This window comes from Anomaloglossus baeobatrachus, chromosome 7 (genome assembly GCF_048569485.1).
Source record: "Anomaloglossus baeobatrachus isolate aAnoBae1 chromosome 7, aAnoBae1.hap1, whole genome shotgun sequence".
NCBI classification, from domain to species: Eukaryota; Metazoa; Chordata; class Amphibia; order Anura; family Aromobatidae; genus Anomaloglossus; species Anomaloglossus baeobatrachus.
In genome coordinates this window covers 2,196,776-2,218,081 of record NC_134359.1, presented here as the reverse complement: position 1 = coordinate 2,218,081, position 21,306 = coordinate 2,196,776, and the positions used below count along the sequence as shown (strand labels likewise).

At 45.3% G+C, this 21,306-nt stretch overlaps 1 protein-coding gene across 1 annotated transcript in view; it reads right to left on the bottom strand.

Moving 5' to 3' along the window:
- The window catches only part of DPP10 (dipeptidyl peptidase like 10), a 425,891-nt gene that overhangs the window by 99,874 nt on the left and 304,711 nt on the right, over positions 1-21,306 (bottom strand). The window contains exons 17-18 of the mRNA XM_075318715.1: positions 20,853-20,951; positions 20,340-20,409 (exon numbers count right to left, since the gene is read on the bottom strand). Coding sequence (XP_075174830.1) covers positions 20,340-20,409; positions 20,853-20,951 — 169 coding nt within the window. The remainder of the gene's footprint in view (positions 1-20,339; positions 20,410-20,852; positions 20,952-21,306) is intronic.

Sequence of the window (21,306 nt, the reverse complement as noted above, 5' to 3'; positions counted from 1 at the left end):
GACATGCGCAGCTGGGTCACCAGGGATGGATGCTACACCTCACCGGCTGTCATGCCCGCCAATTCTCCACCATATGTGAGGCAGCACGGTCGGCTGCGCAGCAGAAGACACGGGATCCAGGCATTAAGGTTCACAGCACACGGTTTAATGTCCAAACAAAAGTCCATAACACAATACATGTGCCTCTCCAGCAGAAAACTCAGGGAGTTGTGATCACTCCCTCACACCCCGCACACCTGCCCTCGTTCCTGATTCTATTTAACCCTTCCTTCAGCCTGTAGGGAAACAGCATTAACCCTAGAGTGGATTTACTTTCTATCATGGAGTGAGCACAACCGGGGCGAGACATACCGGCCGTCATAGATAACCCCGGTCACAGTCTCACAGTGCGCTCTACATCACTATGTGCTCATTAAACCACTTCAAAAGTTTCCTAAGGCCCTGTGCGCACTAGGCCGTTTTACCCGCGGATTTACCCGTGGTTTTGCTGCGGAAATTTCTTGAGAAATGTTTGAAATCTTTCTGCAGACATTTCCCAGCAAAACCTATGGGAAAGAAAATAGCAGTGCGCACGCTGCGTTTTTTTCTCAAGAAAATTCTTTGTGAAGATTTTCTTGAGAAAATTTCTTGAGAAAATGAGCATGTCACTTCTTTTCCGCAGGTAGCTGCGGTATACCCCGGTATTTCACTCCATTCACTGTAATGTAATCGCGAAATTCCGGGGGTATACCGCAGGTAGCAAATGATGTGCGGTATACCCCCGGAATAGCCGCGATTTACCTGCGGTAATGCTCATCGCTGCCTGCGGTTTTGCAGGGAGTAAGGTCATTATGACAGAAGAGGAAGTGGAGCAGAGTAAACACACACATCACACTCCCTGGAGCCGCACAGAAGCACTTGCGTGTGACGTCCGGCGGGTGCCTGTGCAGTCTGTGTCCCACTCCAGCCCCGTGGCTGCCCGCCCTGCAGTGTGTCAGTGTCTGCCCGCAGTATCAGCAGCTTGTCACCCTGCAGCGCAGGCAGACACTGACACACAGCAGTGCGTGCAGCCGCGGGGATGCCTAGCGCTGCTGTCAGGAGGTGAGATAAGATCATTACCTGCTGTGACGATCTCCTGCCTCCTGACGTCACCGCTGTCACTGCCGTCTATGCCCGCGGCCCGAGACTGTCACTGGCGGTGACGTCACGGGCTCTCGCGATACTGCTGACAACACGGCGGGCATAGAAGGCAGGACTGCAGGAGATCATCACAGCAAGTAATGATCTCATCTATCCTCCTGACAGCAGCGCTCGGCATCCCCTGCAGTGACCTGGGCTGACCTATTGATGTTAGCTCAGGTCACTGCATTACTCTCCCAGCCAATGGGGAATCTTCTGTTCTTCACTTACTGGGACAGTGACTATGGTATGGATCGCCGTGGGACCCCCGTCCTTATTGGATTACGCCGGACTCGGATTTGATTGTTCTTGTCAATAAATTGGTGAAAGAGGGAATGTGGGGAGTGTTTTTTCAAATAAAACTTTTTTTGTTGTCTATTTTTTATTTCTTACTGACTGGGTTGGTGATGTCGGGTATCTGATAGACGCCTGACATCACTAACCCCAGGGCTTGATGCCAGGTGACATTACACATCTGGCATCAACCCCATATATTACCCCGTTTACCACCACACCAGGGCAACAGGATGAGTTGGGGCGAAGCGCCAGGATTGGCACGTCTAATGGATGCGCCACTTTTGGGGCGGCTGCGGTCTGCTATTTTTAGGCTGGGAAGTGTCCAATAACAGTGGACCTCCCTTGTCTGAGAATATCAGACCCCAGCTGTCCGCTTTACCTTGGTTGGTGATCCAATATGGAGGGGACACCACGTTTTTTGTTTTATTTATTTAATGTAAAATAACAGCGTGGGGTGCCCTCTGTTTTGGATTACCAGCCAAGCTAAAGCTGCCAGCTGTGTTCTGCAGGCTGCAGCCGTCTGCTTTACCCTAGCTGGCTACAAAAGATGGGGGGGGACCTCACGTCATTTTTTTTTAATTATTTATTTTTTGGCTAAATACAAGGCTAGGTACTCTTTAGTGCCACATGAAAGTCACTAAAGGGTGCCAGCTTAGAATATGCAGGGGGGTGGGACATTATATAGGTCATTCTCATCTATCTATCTATCTATTCATCTATCCATCTTTCCCTCTATCCATTATCTGTCTATCTATCGATTATCTATTGATTATCTATTATCTACTGTATATTAATTATTGCAGTTCAGCATAAAAAAACCGCAGGGACCAACCTGCGGAAAAACCGCGGCAAAATCGCAGCAAAAACACATGAGTTTTTCCCGGTGTTTTGATGCGGTTTTTTACCGCAGGTGCGGTAATCTTCAACTCCCAGAAGTTTCTCAAGAAATGTTCTTGAGAAAAATCACTTTTCTAGTGCGCACATAGCCTTAAGGGGTACTTTACACGCTGCGACATCGCTAACGATATATCGTCGGTGTCACGTCGTTAGTGACGCACATCCGGCACCGGTAGCGACATCGCAGTGTGTGACACCAAGGAGCGACGGATCAACGATCGCAAAAACGTCCAAAATCGTTGCTCGTTGACACGTCGCTCCTTTCCTTAATATCGCTGCTGCTGCAGGTATGATGTTGTTCCTCGTTCCTGCAGCAGTGCACATCGCTATGTGTGACACCGCAGGAACGATGAACGTCTCCTTACCTGCGTCAACCGGCAATGCGGAAGGAAGGAGGTGGGCGGCATGTTCCGCCCGCTCATCTCCGCTTCTATTGGACGGCTGCCGTGTGACGTCGCTGTGACGCCGCACAACCCGCCCCCTTAGAAAGGAGGCGGATCGCCGGCCAGAGCAATGTCGCAGGGAAGGTAAGTCCGTGTGACGGGTGTAAGCGAGGTTGTGTGCAATGGGCAGCGATTTGCCCGTGTCGCACAACCGACGGGGGCGGGTACGATCGCAAGCGATATCGATATCGCAGCGTGTAAAGTACCCTTTAGGAAAAGACATCTCTGAGGTCCCAGCAGATACTGCTACACGGCGGGTATAAGGGGTCCAGCTGCAGCGTCTCCCTCCGCCTGCTCTCACCAGCAGGGCACTAACAGCCTGGGCCCCTGTGCAAGAAATTGTACCTGCCCCCCCTTCTATGGCGACAAGGCTGTATATATATATCTCTATCACTAAATCCCCATATACGCAGCAACACCACGCCTCCAACTCTGACCAAAGACAGGCGGGCCGGTCACAGACAATAGGCGGGCCTGATGTGACCCGCCCCTTGCCCAGGTCTGATATAAGGTCATTACACACAGAGTGATCTATTCCTATATATTAGTCATTACACACAGAGGGATCTATTCCTATATATTATATACAGTCATTACACACAGAGGGATCTATTCCTATATATTATATAGAGTCATTACACACAGAGGATCTATTCCTATATATTATAGTCATTACACACAGAGGGATCTATTCCTATATATTATATACAGTCATTACACACAGAGGGATCTATTCCTATATATTATATAGAGTCATTACACACAGAGGATCTATTCCTATATATTATAGTCATTACACACAGAGGGATCTATTCCTATATATTATATAGAGTCATTACACACAGAGGGATCTATTCCTATATATTATATAGAGTCATTACACACAGAGGGCTCTATTCCTATATATTATATAGAGTCATTACACACAGAGGGATCTATTCCTATATATTATATATAGTCATTAACCACAGAGGGATCTATTCCTATATATTATATAGAGTCATTACACACAGAGGGATCTATTCCTATATATTATATAGAGTCATTACACACAGAGGGATCTATTCCTATATATTATATAGAGTCATTACACACAGAGGGATCTATTCCTATATATTAGAGTCATTACACACAGAGGGATCTATTCCTATATATTATATATAGTTATTACACACAGAGGGATCTATTTCATGTGTTTATTATACAGTAGGTAAGGAAAGTATTCAGACCCCTTTACATTTTTCCCTCTTTGTTCCATTGCTGCCCTTTAGTAAATTCTCATTAATGTGCACTCTGTACCCATCCCTCATCTAGTCAGAAAAAAAAACAGAAATGTAGAAATTTTTGCAAATTTATTAAACATGAAAAACTGAAATATTACATGGTCATAAGTATTCATCCACTTTGCTCAGTATATCCCATGGTGATAAGTATTCAGCCCCTTTGCTCAGTATATCACATGGTGATAAGTATTCAGCCCCTTTGCTCAGTATAACACATAGTCATAAGTATTCAGCCCCTTTGCTCAGACCCTTATATGTAAGTCACATGCTGTCCATTTCCTTGTGATCCTCCTTGAGATGGTTCTCCTCCTTCATTGGAGTCCAGCTGTGTGTAATTACACTGATAGGACGTGATTTGGAAAGGCACACACCTGTCTATATAAGACCTCACAGCTCACACTGCATGTCACACCAAATGAGGATCATGAGGTCAAAAGAACTGCCCAAGGAGCTCAGAGACAGAATTGTGGCAAGGCACAGATCTGGCCAAGGTTACAAAAGAATTTCTGCAGTACTCAAGGTTCCTAAGAGCACAGTGGCCTCCATAATCCTTAAATGGAAGAAGTTTTGGACCACAAGAACTCTGGCAGCCGAACTTTCCAGTTTGCACTGACTTTGCAAAAATGGTGTGCTGTTCCAAAGTGACAAACCCTCTGGCAGCAGGTTGTCCAGATGAAGGCCAAAGGGGTGACCTTATCAGCCATAGCAAGAGAAGTTGGTCGTTCCAAGTCTCAAAATATGGTGGAGCAGACAACAGGGGCCTAGATTCTGCCGGTGCCAGGACTGCGGGCAGAATGGATGCCTAGGAACCAGGCGGGACCAGGTCCATTCAGACGGGTGTTAACGGTCAGCAGAAAGGAAAGGATCTGCTCTTGCTGTTCTCGCATCTGCAACTTCTTCTGATACAGCGCTGGCAGCAAAAGAGTGGCGGCAGAGTCCATGGCCTGCTCAAACTGTAACGCTCATGGCTGGTGTAGTGGCAGTGAGCAGGATTAGCTAACCCACTGGATCACAGGGGGGGTGCGGGCTTAGTTGGAGGGGCTAACTAAGTGCCCACTGCAAGACGGACGCCAGGTACATTCCCAAGGCAGTGACCGGGACTGTGGCAGCTGACCCCCAGGACAGGTGATGGACACAGGAATAGACGGGTACTGGTGAGGTAACTGAGGCAGGCAGGATAGGAATGGTGGGCATGGCAGAGATAGACTTGAATAGTTTGAAACGCACTACCTAGAAGCATTGTGCAGGCACCTCCCCTAATGAGAGGATGCCTTAAATACACTGTCCCTTTCAGCCATAGGCTGAGAAGCATTTCCTGGAAATAGCACACCAGCCCTTTAGGAGGATGGCTGGTGTGCATGCACACATCTTAGGTGCACTCCCAGGAACCCTGTGTGGCATGTACAGGGCCCGGGAGGGGAAGGAAGAAGCAGAGAATGTGGGATGCCGCATGGCAGTGGTGGAGGACACGACCTGGCATGGGCAGTGAGTAAGTCACCGTCTCTGCATAAACGTCAGCGCTACAGCTAGACTCACCTTTGGTGAGGAGAATGTTGTGTATACAAAGGAGAAGTGTCCACGGCTCATTTTAGTGATGAAAGCAAGTTTAATTTATTTGGGTCTGATGGGAAACATTATGTTCAACAAACTGGGGAAAGACTGAACCCAAAGTGTTAAGAAGTCAGTGAGCGGCAGTGGAGGCAGGGTCATGGTTTGGGGAATGTTTTCTGCAGGAGGAGTTGAACCTCTCATACAGCTACATGGCAGAGTGAGTGCAAGTGTGGCTCAGAACCTTCTCCACAACACGTGGCTCCTTACTTGTGTCCATCACTCAATCAGCCAGCAATTTTCATGCAGACAATGCCTCCTGTCACACAGCAAAACGGGGAAAGCAGATCCTGGAAACAATGAAATGGTCACAGCCCAGAGTCCTGATCTAAACCCAATAGAAAACCTCTGGAAAATCCTTGGTGACAAAGTTATGGCAAAGAAACCCACAACAGTCACAGAACTGTGGAAGAGACTGGAAGAAGAGTGGGCCAAAATCCCCCCAGAGCAGTGTGAGAGACTAGTGATGTTATGTGGAACAGACTGGAAGAAGAGTGGGTCAAAATCCTACCAGAGCAGTGTGAGAGACTAGTGATGTCCTGTGGAAGAGACTGGAAGAAGAGTGGACCAAAATCCCCCCAGAGCAGTGTGAGAGACTAGTGATGTCCTGTGGAAGAGACTGGAAGAAGAGTGGACCAAAATCCCCCCAGAGCAGTGTGAGAGACTAGTGATGTCCTGTGGAAGAGACTGGAAGAAGAGTGGGCCAAAATCCCCCCAGAGCAGTGTGAGAGACTGGTGATGCCCAGCCAATGATGTAGGTCTCCTACTGATCGCCTACATCCTGGAGAGTGTTGGTCACTCGGCTGGATGTTGTGTAGGGACCTCTCTGGACCATGGTAATTATTCTGTGATCATCCACCTCTGTTGTCTTCTGTGGGCATCCAGGTCTTTTTGCATTGTTAAGGTCACCAGTGCTTTCTGTCTTTCATTCTCAGGATGTACCAAACTGTAGATTTAGCTACTCCTAATATTGTAGCATTTGTCGGATTGTTTTTCTCTGTTGTCACAGATGAAGGATGGCTTGATTCACTTGCACGGAGAACTCCTTTAACCACGTTTACTTCTCACAACCACACCTCAGATCAGCTCCAGACCTTTCATGTGCTTAACTGAGAATGAAATAAAGGAATTGCCCACACCACCCATGAGACCGCTGGAGTCAAGTGTCCAATGACTTTTGGACCCTTTCAAACCAGGGTGGCTTATGTGAAGGAGCTGAAACTCCTAAACCCTTCATCAAATGTGAATGTGGATCCCCTCAAATCAAAGCGAAAAGTCAGGACTTTATGTCCATTATAACTTCAATAGGTTTCAGGAAACAGATAAAAAAACATTTGTGTCAGTGTTCAAATATAAAATAAAATCATGAAAAACAACGTCTCATACCAAACCCACGAAACAATAATTACTACTGTAATATCCAGCAAGTTCTACTATTAATTGTACTGTAATACAGGGCTAATACTACCGCTACCACTAACAGTACCGTAATATCCAGCAAATACTACCGCTACTACTAATAGTACTGTAATATTATGCAATCACTGCAACTACTAATAGTGCTGCAATATCCTGCAAATACAACCGCAACTACTAATAGTATTGTAATATCAGGCAGATAATACTGCTACTATTAATACTACTGTAATATCCTGCAAATACTACCACTACTACTAATAGTATTGTAAAAGCCTGCAAATACTACTGCAACTATAAATAGTACTGTCATATCCAGCAAATATTACTATCACTATTACTACTGTTTTAGAACGGATATTTGGTAAAAATGTAAGTTACTTTCTCCTTACATCTCGGTCCCGTCGGGTCAGGCTTCTCTATTATTCTGTATCTCGGTCACCTCGGGTCAGGCTTCTCTCTAATTCTGTATCTTAGTCCTCTCAAGTCAGGCTTCTCTCTTATTCTGTATCTCAAGCTCCTCAGGTCAGGCTTCTCTCTTATTCTGTATCTCGGTCACCTCGGGTCAGGCTTCTCTCTTATTCTGTATCTCGAGCTCCTCGGGTCAGGCGTCTGTGATACCAATGTGATATGACTGAAGAATGAGTGTGATTAGATAGGGATCATAATCAAAAGATATAGTGATCCCAGATATTATTTGATCCATCCATAATTCAGTATCAGAGAGATGTCCTCTGGCTGACCCTATTTCACTATGACCAAGCGTACGTGTTAGACAGGTCTTGAGCAAACCACGATTAAGAGGAAGTAACGTTTACAGTACCACAGTCAGGAAACTCGTGGTTAGTTGGCAACAGGTGTAAGGAAGCTGGCATGTAAAATTCACGGCTCCTTGCAATATCTCCAGGAAACTGTGGTCGGCCAGTGGTCAACTGGCAAACTGTGCAGGAAATGTTCAGGAAACTACTGGTGCCCACAGCAGCTTGTGGTCAAGTTACATGAACATGACTCAGCTGTCACATACTGGTCACCAATTCACCACTCAGTGCACATGACGTACAAAGTTTTGCTATAAAAAGACAGGACTCGCTTAGTGACATTTGGGGACGTTTCCAGGACACTCAGGTGGACGCACTGTTCCTGTGACGCAGATGCCATGTTGTTTCCTTCTCACTAATCGAGTCCCTCCAATGAGAAAGGCGTGCTACAACATACGGTAATGTCGCTGCATACTTCTGTTATTGTATAAGATTCTATGACTATAAAGTAGTTCTCATGCCTATGTACCATTGATTATTCATGTGCTATTAAAATAAATAGTATCTTGCTATAAAGAATCTTAGTATTCGTGCCTGATTAGGATATCAGTGAGCGCTTCGTAAGTACAGGCTTTCAGCCCCCTTTTTAGAAGAATTTAGCAAGACATAAATTGGCATAGTCGGCAGGATTACTTCTAGAAGAAGTAATTAAACAAATGTTTGTAATTTTGAAATTAAAAACATATTTGGGCAAATTTCCAATTTTTTTTTATCTTTTTGCATAGTGTCAAAATATTCAGAAAACGTAAGGATAATGTTAAGGAGATGGTGTTGTGGAGATCCCCGGCTGGACTGAGGCTCCCTACAATCTTATAGCACATGAATTGGTCAATTGTGGTTGGCAGAACAATGGCAGAATAAGCTCAAGGGTAGTGAACCTACTGATGTTGTGAATGTACTCAGTAGTGTCCCTGTGAAAGTAGGTGATGTCAAGGGTTGTGAACCTACTGATGTTGTGAATGTACTAAGTAGTGTCCCTGTGAAAGCAGGTGATGTCAAGGGTTGTGAACCTACTGATGTTGTGGATGTATTCAGTAGTGTCCCTGTGAAAGCAGGTGATGTAGTGTCTTTAGGACGGCGCATCTGGATTTTGGCAAGTGCATATAGCGTAATGCATGAGCGTAATCTAAAGATGCAGAAGAAAGGTTCCCAGATGGAACAAAAGATGATAGAATTAGGTGGCCAGAAAACAGTTCTGGAATGTAATACCCGACTGTTGAAGGATAAATTGGAACATTATCAGAATGTGGCAGAAAAAGCTGCCGTAAAAATTGCTCAAAATAAGTACAAGAAAAGAGGATGAAGGGTAAATAAAACCAAAGTACATAAAAGTATCGCCTCAGCTTCTGTAAACTGGGATCCCGATACTCGGGATGGGGATGTGTGGGGTTCATCTTCATCATCTGATGAGGAGGATTACCATAAAGGGAAGATTCAGGCTAACCCAGTAAGGAGGCGCCTAGAGAGGACAGAGAATGACATCATCCGGGAACATGTCCGGGACAGTCAGGGAAATCTGCAATATGAAGAAGATGGTAATGCCATCACAAATGAGAGAACGATTCCTCATGTAAAGAATCGAGTAACCATTGAAGATTACTCTCAGGGAGAAGTTGATAGCATTTTAACACAGTTTAGACAAAAACCAGGTGAAGGAGAAATTCCCTGGTTGGTCAGGGTGCACGATCTCGGAGGAGGTGGATTGCACTTTGACGCCGGAGACGTGGCAAAATTTGTCACCATATCTCGGGACCCAGTAATTCAGAGGTCAATAAAAAATTATTTTGTTGATCATAATGAGCATGGCACTCAAAACTTAATCATGATCTTAGCCCATGCTTTTCTGGACAAATACCGATCAGAAGTAGACTTTCCTATCAATAATAAACCTTGGTATACCTTAAAAGATGGTATGGAAAGGCTGAAGGAAGAAGCAATGAAGAATGCTCTTCCTCTTTTGGGAATGGATGATGATTATCTCCAGTACCCATTGACAGCCAGCATAAGAAATAGGCTGGTTAAACATGCTCCTCCAGCATACAAAACAGTTATTTTAACCTTAACTGTAGCGCTGACTGGAGAATCAATCGGTGTAGTTCTAGGGAGGATGAGGGAGTTACAGGATATGGGACAGTGGGATAAACCGTCCCCTGGAGGCCATGTTGGTAACAGTAAGCCAAACAATCCTGATTGGAAAGAGAAATCAGTAGGGGAGGCCCCACGGGTGTCTCGCAAAGACATGTTGCAAGCTTTGCTTAAAGCCGGGATCAATAAGGAAAGGATTGATGGAAAGGAGACAGGAGAATTATGGAAGTTGTACAAACAAAGTTCTATCCGCAAAGAAAGTGACCACTACAAATGTGGAGGGGGGCTCAAAAACCCCCAAGGTAAAGAAATCAGAAGGAAAAGGGGAAAACCCCCCAAAGAAAGTGTCTTGGGAAGATTTTCAGTCAGTTTACCCATGGGAAGAACTGGCTGCAGCCGTGGCCACAAAGGTCACGGAAGGAAGGGCTAATGAAGTCTGTGTAAATGAAAGTTCAGAAGGAAGTGATTTACCATAGGTAGCCAGCCAAGCCCCCCATTGATAAAAAGGGACGAACGTCCCTACGTCAATCTTAGCATACATTGGAAAGGGGGAAATGTTCAAAGAGTCCCAGCTTTGATTGACACGGGGGCGGAGGCTACTTTAATTCATGGAAACCCAGAAAAAAAATAAAAGGACCTCGAGTAAAAATTGCTGGACTAGGTGGTCAAGTGATCACCGGGGTTCAGACACAAGTAGCTTTGAAGATAGGTAATTTACTTATCAAGAAGTATACGGTGCTGGTAGTTCCTATACTAGAATATATTTTGGGAATTGATGTGCTAAAAGGGATGACTCTTAATCTAACCGAAGGAAAATTCTCCTTTGGGGTTAAGTCTTGTCATAAGGAAATGCGACCGGAGGTGGTGGGTAAAGTCAAAATGCCCCCTGTACATGTACCTCCAGATACAAAAATGGTAGCTATGAAACAATATCGAGTACCAGGAGGTCACAGAGAGATAGGAGAAACCATTAAAGAATTGGTAGAAACTGGGGTAATGCGCCCTACTACTACCGCATGGAATAATCCTGTCTGGCCAGTTACAAAGAGGGATGGCTCCTGGCGCATGACAGTCGATTATAGGGAGTTAAACAAGAATACTCCTCCCTTGACAGCTGCAGTTCCGGATACAATAACGATTGTGGAAAATATTCACACTCACTCCGGAACTTGGTATGCAGTAATTGATTTGGCAAATGCCTTCTTTACTATACCTATAGAAGAGAAGGCTCAAGATCAATTTGCATTCACTTGGTTAGGGAGACAATATACCTCTACCAGGTTACCCCAAGGATGGGGTACATAGCCCCACAATCTGTCACCGGACGGTGGCAGAGCATTTGGATGGATTTGATCTACCATCAGAAATGCAGATCTCACATTATAATCGATGATATAATGATACAAGTGTTAAGGTGAACTCTTAACCAGAGATCACTAGTTGCCTACTGCCTGGCCGAATTGATATGGGCCAAGTGCATGCGTAAAAGAATTCACACCAGACACAGTCGGATATGAAGTCTCTTCTTGGTCACAGTAGAAAATGGCACCAAACAGACTGAGGAGACTCATGCATCCTCTTGATATAGGCTAGGGGTGTACACAAGTTCAGATATGCCCATTTAGTGGGACAGTTCATGAGCTAGCCAATGGGGAGATCCATGTTGCTGTTGATGGGCAGGTCTGACTCCAGTGGATGAAACCATGACGATGGGAGGGACGTCATCTGGTGCATCCATGCTGATGGTTTGGTCTGTGATGTCTTCTAGCTTGACCAGGGGTCTTCCCTTATATGGTGGTCTTCTTTCATCTGGACATTCCCTGCATTCCAAGCAAGGTGTGGTGAACAGGAAATGTCAGCCATCTTTATATCTGTGTTATGTATATGATCTGAAACCTGAATTATGTAAGGCAAATCGATATATTTCCCACAATCCCTTGTCAAAAGGTTAATTAAGTATTTGATGTAAAGGTCCTCCTCAACACAAGGACAAGATGAGCAAAGTGTGAAAGATCAATTGACAAAACTGGTTGCTCATATGAGGAGTAAAGGATGGGAAATCAATGATGCCAAGGTTCAAGGACCGTCTCAGGTGGTAAAATTTCTAGGGATTCAGTGGAACAAGGGGCACAGAGAGATCTTGCCCAATGCCAGACAGAAAATTATTAATTTTCCGGTCCCTAAATCCAAACAGGAGACTCAGTCTTATATTGGATTGTTTGGTTTTTGGAGAAAACATATCCCTCATTTGGGACAAATGTTGGCTCATTTGTACAAAGTAACAAGGAAAAAATATGAGTTCCACTGAGGAGAGGACAAGCAAAATGCGTTTGAGATGGTCAAGGAAGTGTGGCAAGACATTGAAGAGATTATTCAATCTACCAAGACCACTGTATTTCATGTCGATGCTCATGTCATGGTCTGTGTGATTTGATAAGTGGGATTTTCTAAGTGGGCAATTCAGAAATATTCCAGAAATGTAATTCATAATATATCCTCCTGAATGCTGCCACCTCTTTTGACCTGAAAATTCATCTGTTTCATCCACAGGTATGTGATACTGCTCCAACCACTGCCATCCCCATTGAAGTCTATCCTTTCCTGTATGTTATTTCTACTGGTATGTAATACTGCTCCAACCACTGCCATCCCCATTGAAGTCTATCCTTTCCTGTATGTTATTTCTACTGGTATGTAATACTGCTCCAACCACTGCCATCCCCATTGAAGTCTATCCTTTCCTGTATGTTATTTCTTCTGGTATGTGATACTGCTCCAACCACTGCCATCCCCATTGAAGTCTATCCTTTCCTGTATGTTATTTCTACTGGTATGTAATACTGCTCCAACCACTGCCATCCCCATTGAAGTCTATCCTTTCCTGTATGTTATTTCTACTGGTATGTGATACTGCTCCAACCACTGCCATCCCCATTGAAGTCTATCCTTTCCTGTAAGTTATTTCTTCTGATATGTGATACTGCTCCAACCACTGCCATCCCTATCTGAATTTCATATTCTTCTAATTCTTTGTTCTTGGTTCACACCTGCCTATTTCTTCTGCATCTTAAGCAGTTCGTTTTCTAGCTGGGAAGTAGTCCAAATGTTTCTCTTAGTTTGTACTTACTAATTCACCCCTGGTGTGTTTCTCAGAGCTAAATTCCTCTATCCCCCTCCCCTCTTCTCACACCTGAGTCATTTTCTAGGCCTCTAGAGTTGTATAAATTTGTTGGCACAGGTCTGTTATGACCATGGTCTGTGTGATTTGATAAGTGGGCAATCAGAAATATTCCAGAAATGTCCCAGAAAGGACCAGAAGGTGAACGTTACCTCTATAACTGTGTGTCTGTCGTTTGCATTTTTTCACCTACACTTTTTCATTTTCCCCATATGTAAACCTTATCCTCACCATGTTCACCTATGCCCTCACAGTCTTTGCTCCTCTCCTCCTCACTCTCCTTCGCTATCCCCACACCCCAGCACTCAGCAAACAAATATTCATCTCCCCTTCCCTCTTACCTCCCCACCTGACCTCATCTGCTGACCTGCTCCTAAATCTCAGGTCTCTCTTAATATCACACAGACCATGCCGTGCACTCTCCTTCTCCCACCTGCTCTCCCTTTCTCTACTTCTCACTGCTGGTGACATAGCCCCCAATCCTGGATCCCCCCAGATAGGACACTCCTCTCTATCACCCCTCTATCGCTCCCCACCTACTAGTAACTACCGCAACCTCTCCAATATAAAATCCATTCCCCTCTCACCCACTCCGCCGCCCCCTCTCTCTGGAGCGCTGTGGAATGTCCGTTCTGTCTGTAATAAAGTACACATCATTCACAATCTCTTTACCTCTAGCAACCTATCCTTTCTGGGTATCACTGACACATGGCTGACACCATCCAACACTGCCTCCCCTGCTGCCCTGTGCTACAGCGGCCTTCACTTCACCCACACTCCTCGACCTGGCAATAGACAAGGTGGAGGAGTGAGCCTCCTTCTTTCTAACAACTGCAGCTTTAATCCAATCCCACCTCTACCCTCCCTTATCCTGCCTTCCTTTGAAGTGCACTCTGTCCGCATCTATTCTCCTTCCAACCTCCATCTACTGAGCTTCTCAGCCCTGTCCTCCTCACCTGCCCCCCCCTGTCCAGCACGTATCACACCCTCGCAGAAACATAGCACACGTCAACATACACACCCTTTCTGACTCTATCCTACCACTGTCCTCCATATCTTCAGTCCACGACACAAACAGTGCCACCACTTTCTACAACACCACTCTCACATCAGCTATTGATTCAGTCGCTCCCCTTGTGCATGGCAGAGTGAGACAAATCAATAGACAACCCTGGCACAACAGCCTCACTAAAAAACTGCGGCAAGTGTCTAGGGCTGCAGAGCGCCGCTGGAAGAAAACGCACTCCCAGGAAGACTTCATCCCATTCAAAAATGCAATTCACACATTTCGCTTGGCCCTTACCTCAGCTAAACAGGAATACTTCAGAAACCTCATATCCTCTTTAACACACAACCCCAAACAGTTATTCAATACTTTCAACTCCCTCCTTCGCCCACCACTGCCCCCTCCAACCTCCCTCATTTCCGCAGAAGAATTTGCCACATATTTCAAAGAAAAGATCGACCAAACCAGACAAGTCTTTTCTGCTCAACCACCACAACCCCTTCATATAACAGACCACTGCCCCTCCCCCATAAACTTCCTCTCCACTATCACCGAAGGAGAGCTTGCACATCTTCTCTCAAAAGCGCACCTCACCACCTGCGCACTTGATCCCATCCCATCCCACCTCCTCGCCAACCTCACCACTATCCTAATTCCAGCCTTAACCCATCTCTTCAACCTATCTTTAACAACTGGTACCTTCCCTTCTGCCTTTAAACATGCAACAGTCACACCCATCCTAAAGAAACCTTCCCTCGACCCAACCTCTGCTGCCAGCTATCGCCCCATATCACTACTCCCATTCGCCTCAAAACTCCTGGAACAGCGCGTCTATGCTGAACTTTCCTCCCACCTCTCCTCTAACTCTCACTTTGACAACCTACAGTCCGGCTTCTGTCCACATCATTCCACTGAAACTGCCCTGACTAAAATCACAAATGACTTACTGCCAAAGCTAACAAGCACTTCTCTATACTCCTACTTCTAGACCTATCCTCAGGTTTTGACACTGTTGACCACTCCCTCCTACTACAGATCCTCTCTTCCCTTGGTGTCAGAGACCTCGCCCTCTCTTGGATCTCTTCATACCTATCCAACCGCACTTTTAGTGTCTCCCACTCCCACACAACCTCTTCATCCCGTCCTCTCTCTGTTGGTGTCCCTCAAGGCTCTGTCCTGGGACCCTTAATTTTTTCTATCTATACATTTGGCCTGGGACAACTCAAAGTCCCATGGCTTCCAGTACCACCTATATGCCGATGACACTCAGATCTACCTCTTTGGTCCAGATGTCACTTCTCTGCTGTCCAGAATCCCAGAGTGCCTATCTGCTATATCTTCCTTCTTCTCCTCTCGCTTCCTAAAGCTCAATGTGGCCAAAACTGAACTGATCATCTTTCCTCCATCTCACCTACACTCTCTACCTGATCTATCTATTACAATAAATAACATCACGCTCTCCCCAGCACCCAAAGTTCGGTGCCTCGGAGTGACCTTTGACTCTGCCTTGTCCTTTATACCACACATTCAATCCCTCACCAGCTCCTGCCGTCTTCAACTCAAAAATATTTCCAGAATCCGTCCCTTCCTCAATTCTCAATCTACAAAAATGCTAGTGCATGCCATCATAATCTCCCGCCTCGATTACTGTAACATCCTCCTCTGTGGTCTCCCTGCTAACATGCTCGCCCCTCTCCAGTCCATCCTTAATTCTGCTGCCCGACTGATCCACCTCTTGCCTCAATACCACCCCGCTTCTCCTCTCTGCAAGTCCCTTCACTGGCTCCTGATCTTCCATAGTATCCAATTCAAACTACTAACACTGACTTACAAAGCCATCCACAAATTGTCTCCTCCATATATCTCTGAACTAATCTCTCGCTACACTCCAAAACGTAATCTCCGGTCCTCTCAAGATCTCCTTCTCTCCTCCTCTCTCATTCGCTCCTCATGCAACCGCCTCCAAGACTTCTCCCGAACATCCCCAGTCTTCTGGAACTCGCTGCCTCAACACGTCAGACTATCTGCTACACTTGCAAACTTCAAACGGAACCTGAAAACTCATCTGTTCAGAAATGCCTATAATCTCCAATATCCTTGCTGCCGCCCGACCACCGCGTGGAGCTGCCGCCCGACCACCGTGCGGAGCTGCTGCCCGACCACCGTGCGGAGCTGCCGCCCGACCACCGTGCGGAGCCGCCGCCCGATCTACACCCCACCTACTGTCTCCTCCCCACAATCCTATAGAATGTAACTTGTATATGTGTTCTGTATGTAACCACCTTCTCATGTACAGCACCATGGAATCAATGGTGCTCTATAAATAAATAATAATAATAATAATAATGTCCCTACTAACTCACTTGAACGTTTGTTTAATTCAGAAGCAGATGAAGCAGCAGCCATCAGACAAGTCAGTCCAACAGTTGACAAGGAAAAAAGAGGCATGGTTGCAAGGTACAGCTGTTTGGGCACACCAGAAAGAGCGACACCTTATTCAGCAGGTTTAGACCTCAGTACATTGGAAACTGTTGTGGTACCCCCAGGTAAGGTAAAAACAATTTTAACAGGATTGGGTTGCCAGATGCCAAAGGATCATTATGGTCAAATAGCCACTCATTCTAGTTTAGCGTTAAAAAGAGCCATAGTGGTGGGAGGGGTAATAGATGCAGATTATCAGGGAGAAATCAAGGTACTGATGCCAAATTTGGGAAATTAACCTTTGATCTTGGTGAAACACCAGAAGGTGGCTCAGATGTTGATAATTCCAATAAACCTGTCTGAGATAAGAGAAGGAACTGCCCCGGCAGAATTAACAATACGGGGTACTAAAGGTTTTGGATCCTCTAATATTACAAATGTAGGAGCAAAAATATGGATTCAAAACCTCCAAGGACCGCCCTCAGAGGCAGAGGTAATAGCGGTCGGAAAAGATCGTACTCTCCTGATAATGAGACCAGGAGTGCAGAAGTGGGAATATGTTCCACAAGAAAAATGTCATTTACGAGAATAATAGTGTATCTCTATATGCAGATGGTGTTGTAAATAAGCGGAATCCATGGTATCGGTTACTGGGAAGAGCTCGATAGTGATGAGATGGAGAAATTCCTGTGTTTGATTTTTGCCTCTTTGGTCGTTGGATGGACAAGTCTACATCAGGAGGAACCTATGGCGAATACATTTCTGATGCACCATCACATTTTAACTGATGCGCGGAACAGTAGCCAACACACAGATTGCTGGAGCTGTACACATTCTCCGGTTACAGCCACCAGTATCCCTTATCTGGCTATCCCGGTATCGATGGAGGAAATCTTAAAGTGGAAAAGTTGTTCTGATCATCTTGCCAATAAAGACACTCAAAATGTTCGTCTATGGAATACTACCCATTCCCGTAGTAGGATGGATCAATCTTCCATGGTGGCAAGGCAATTTGAGTGCAACAGTCACCAATTTACAATATCTGGCTTTTAAGGGAGGAATTTGAGTACCAAGAAATAAGACTGGACTGACTAACCTGGGATTCATCCCTATGGGGAATATAAAAATAAGTTTTGGGACAGCTATAAATACTGTAGATGCTTTTAAACCCAGCTTAGTGGAAAGGACAATTCATAATATGTTATGGCCTTATGCCAATATGTTCATAAATGGGACTAGTGAAACTTGTAGTAACATATCGAGAAATCTAATGTGCAATGATTCCTCTGAATATCGAGCAAATGCCAAAACACATGATATTCAAGGGAGCTTTTCAGATAATATTGCTTTTAGTTTTAATATACATAGTAGTGAAAGTGATGATATTTGTGATTCAACGTTTATCCAAACAAACCAAGAAATCAAAATTTGTGGCAAAGTCAATGATAGTGTCCTATTAAAAGCGATACTTCTTGGTCATGGTATGGTGTTTTCCGAGTGATCTTCCTCTAGTGGAATACTGATGATGGAAAATAATCCCTGGGATCAAGGACTGATTGTGATACCAATGTGATATGACTGAAGAAGGAGTGTGATCAGATAGGGATCATAATCAAAAGATATAGTGATCCCAGATATTATTTGATCCATCCATAATTCAGTATCAAAGAGATGTCCTCTGGCTGAGCCTATTTCACTATGACCAAGTGTACGTGTTAGACAGGTCTTCAGCAAACCACGATTATGAGGAAGTAACGTTTACAGTTCCACAGTCAGGAAACTCGTGGTTAGTTGGCAACAGGTGTAAGGAAACTGGCATGTAAAATTCACGGCTCCTTGCAATATCTCCAGGAAACTGTGGTCGGCCAGTGATCAACTGGCAAAATGTGCAGGAAATGTTCAGGAAACTACTGGTGCCCACAGCAGCTTGTGGTCAAGTTACATGAACATGACTCAGCTGTCACATGCTGGTCACCAATTCACCACTCAGTGCACATGACGTACAAAGTGTTGCTATAAAAAGACAGGACTCGCTTAGTGACATTTGGGGACGTTTCCAGGACACTCAAGTGGACGCACTGTTCCTGTGATGCAGATGTCATGTTGTTTCCTTCTCACTAATCGAGTTCTTCCGATGAGAAAGGCGTGCCACAACATACGGTAATGTTGATGCATATTTCTGTTACTGTATAAGATTCTATGACTATAAAGTAGTTCTAATGCCTATGTACCATTGATTATTCATGTGCTATTAAAATAAATAGTATCTTGCTATAAAGAATCTTAGTATTCGTGCCTGATTAGGATATCAGTGAGCGCTTCGTAAGTACGGGCTTTCAGCCCCCTTTTTAGTAGAATTTAGAAAGACAGCGTCTCTCTTATTCTGTATCTCGTTCACCTCGGGTCAGGCTTCTCTCTTATTCTGTATCTAGGTCACCTCGGGTCAGGCTTCTTTCTTATTCTATATCTAGGTCACCTCGGGTCAGGCTTCTCTCTTATTCTGTATTTTGGTCACCTTGGGTCAGGCTTCTCTCTTATTCTGTATCTAGGTCACCTCGGGTCAGGCTTCTCTATTCTGTATCTAGGTCACCTCGGGTCAGGCTTCTCTCTTATTCTGTATCTAGGTCACATCGGGTCAGGCTTCTCTCTTATTCTGTATCTAGGTCACCTCGGGTCAGGCTTCTCTCTTATTCTGTATCTAGGTCACCTCGGGTCAGGCTTCTCTCTTATTCTGTATTTTGGTCACCTTGGGTCAGGCTTCTCTGTTATTCTGTATCTAGGTCACCTCGGGTCAGGCTTCTCTATTCTGTATCTCGGTCACCTCGGGTCAGGCTTCTCTCTTATTCTGTATCTCGTTCACCTCGGGTCAGGCTTCTCTCTTATTCTGTATCTAGGTCACCTCGGGTCAGGCTTCTTTCTTATTCTATATCTAGGTCACCTCGGGTCAGGCTTCTCTCTTATTCTGTATTTTGGTCACCTTGGGTCAGGCTTCTCTCTTATTCTGTATCTAGGTCACCTCCGGTCAGGCTTCTCTATTCTGTATCTAGGTCACCTCGGGTCAGGCTTCTCTCTTATTCTGTATCTAGGTCACATCGGGTCAGGCTTCTCTCTTATTCTGTATCTAGGTCACCTCGGGTCAGGCTTCTCTCTTATTCTGTATCAAGGTCACCTCGGGTCAGGCTTCTCTCTTATTCTGTATTTTGGTCACCTTGGGTCAGGCTTCTCTCTTATTCTGTATCTAGGTCACCTCGGGTCAGGCTTCTCTATTCTGTATCTAGGTCACCTCGGGTCAGGCTTCTCTCTTATTCTGTATCTACGTCACCTCGGGTCAGGCTTCTCTCTTATTCTGTATCTCGGTCACCTCGGGTCAGGCTTCTCTCTTATTCTGTATCTAGGTCACCTCGGGTCAGGCTTCTCTCTTATTCTGTATTTTGGTCACCTCGGGTCAGGCTTCTCTCTTATTCTGTATCTAGGTCACCTCGGGTCAGGCTTCTCTCTTATTCTGTATCTCATTGACCGCTGACTGTTTTGCTTGTAAAAATTCAAGGGGGTTGAGCAAACTGCGAGGGTTGAGGTGAGAGCCGATGAATGGGCCAGGACTTCACAGGATAATGACACTCGATGACACTTATTACACGATAGCGCATGGTATTATCAGATGATATATGAATGAACATGATTTTTACTTTACTGTAAAATGCAATCTTACTATTGGCGCAAGATACTTACACAATGAGAAGGAGAGGATATCGATTCTGCGTCACAAAATCACGAGGATATGACAGTCGCAGAGGAAGCTCTAAAATAAGAGACAGGAGTGAGATAAAGGTGCCTGAACCCCACCCACTCATTAACCCCACCCACTCACTAAACCTCACCCACTCATTAAACCCCACCCACTCATTAAACCCCACCCACTCACTAAACCTCACCCCTGCTAACAAAATTCCACCTCTCCCTTCTAAACCCCACCCCTTTTAACGACACCCACTCACTAAATAAACCACATCCACTCTCACTTATCCTCACCCACTCCCAAAAACTCACCCCTGTTAATGAAATTCCACCTCTCCCTTCTAAAACCCACCCACTAAACCCCATCCACTCACTAAACCCCACCCACCTACGAAACACCACCCACTCACTAAACCACACCCACTCACTAAACCCCACCCACTCACTAAACCACACCCCTGCTAATGACTTCCCACCTCTCCCTTCTAAAGCCTCCCTTCTCCATACCATAGTCCTCAATGGGAACCATTTTTACTTCACTCCTGAAGATTTCCTTCTGTGACATGGCATCTTGTAGAACAGCATTGTTTTCGATTATATAAAAGTCTGCGGAAAACAAGAAACATCAGAAATGAGACATCTACTCATCCAAGACTCCTTCCCCGGACTCCCTGTACACTGATAATATATCCCCAGGCAAAACTCCTGCCCCGGACCCCCTGTATAGTGATAATATACCCCCAGCCAAGACTCCTGCCCCTGATCCCCTGTATACTGATAATATACCCCCAGCCAAGACTCCTGCCCCGGACCCCCTGTATACTGATAAAATACCCCCAGCCAAGACTCCTGCCCCGGACCCCCTGTATACTGATAATATACCCCCAGCCATGACTCCTGCCCCGGACCCACTGTATACTGATAATATATCCCCAGCCAAGACTCCTGCCCCGGACCCCCT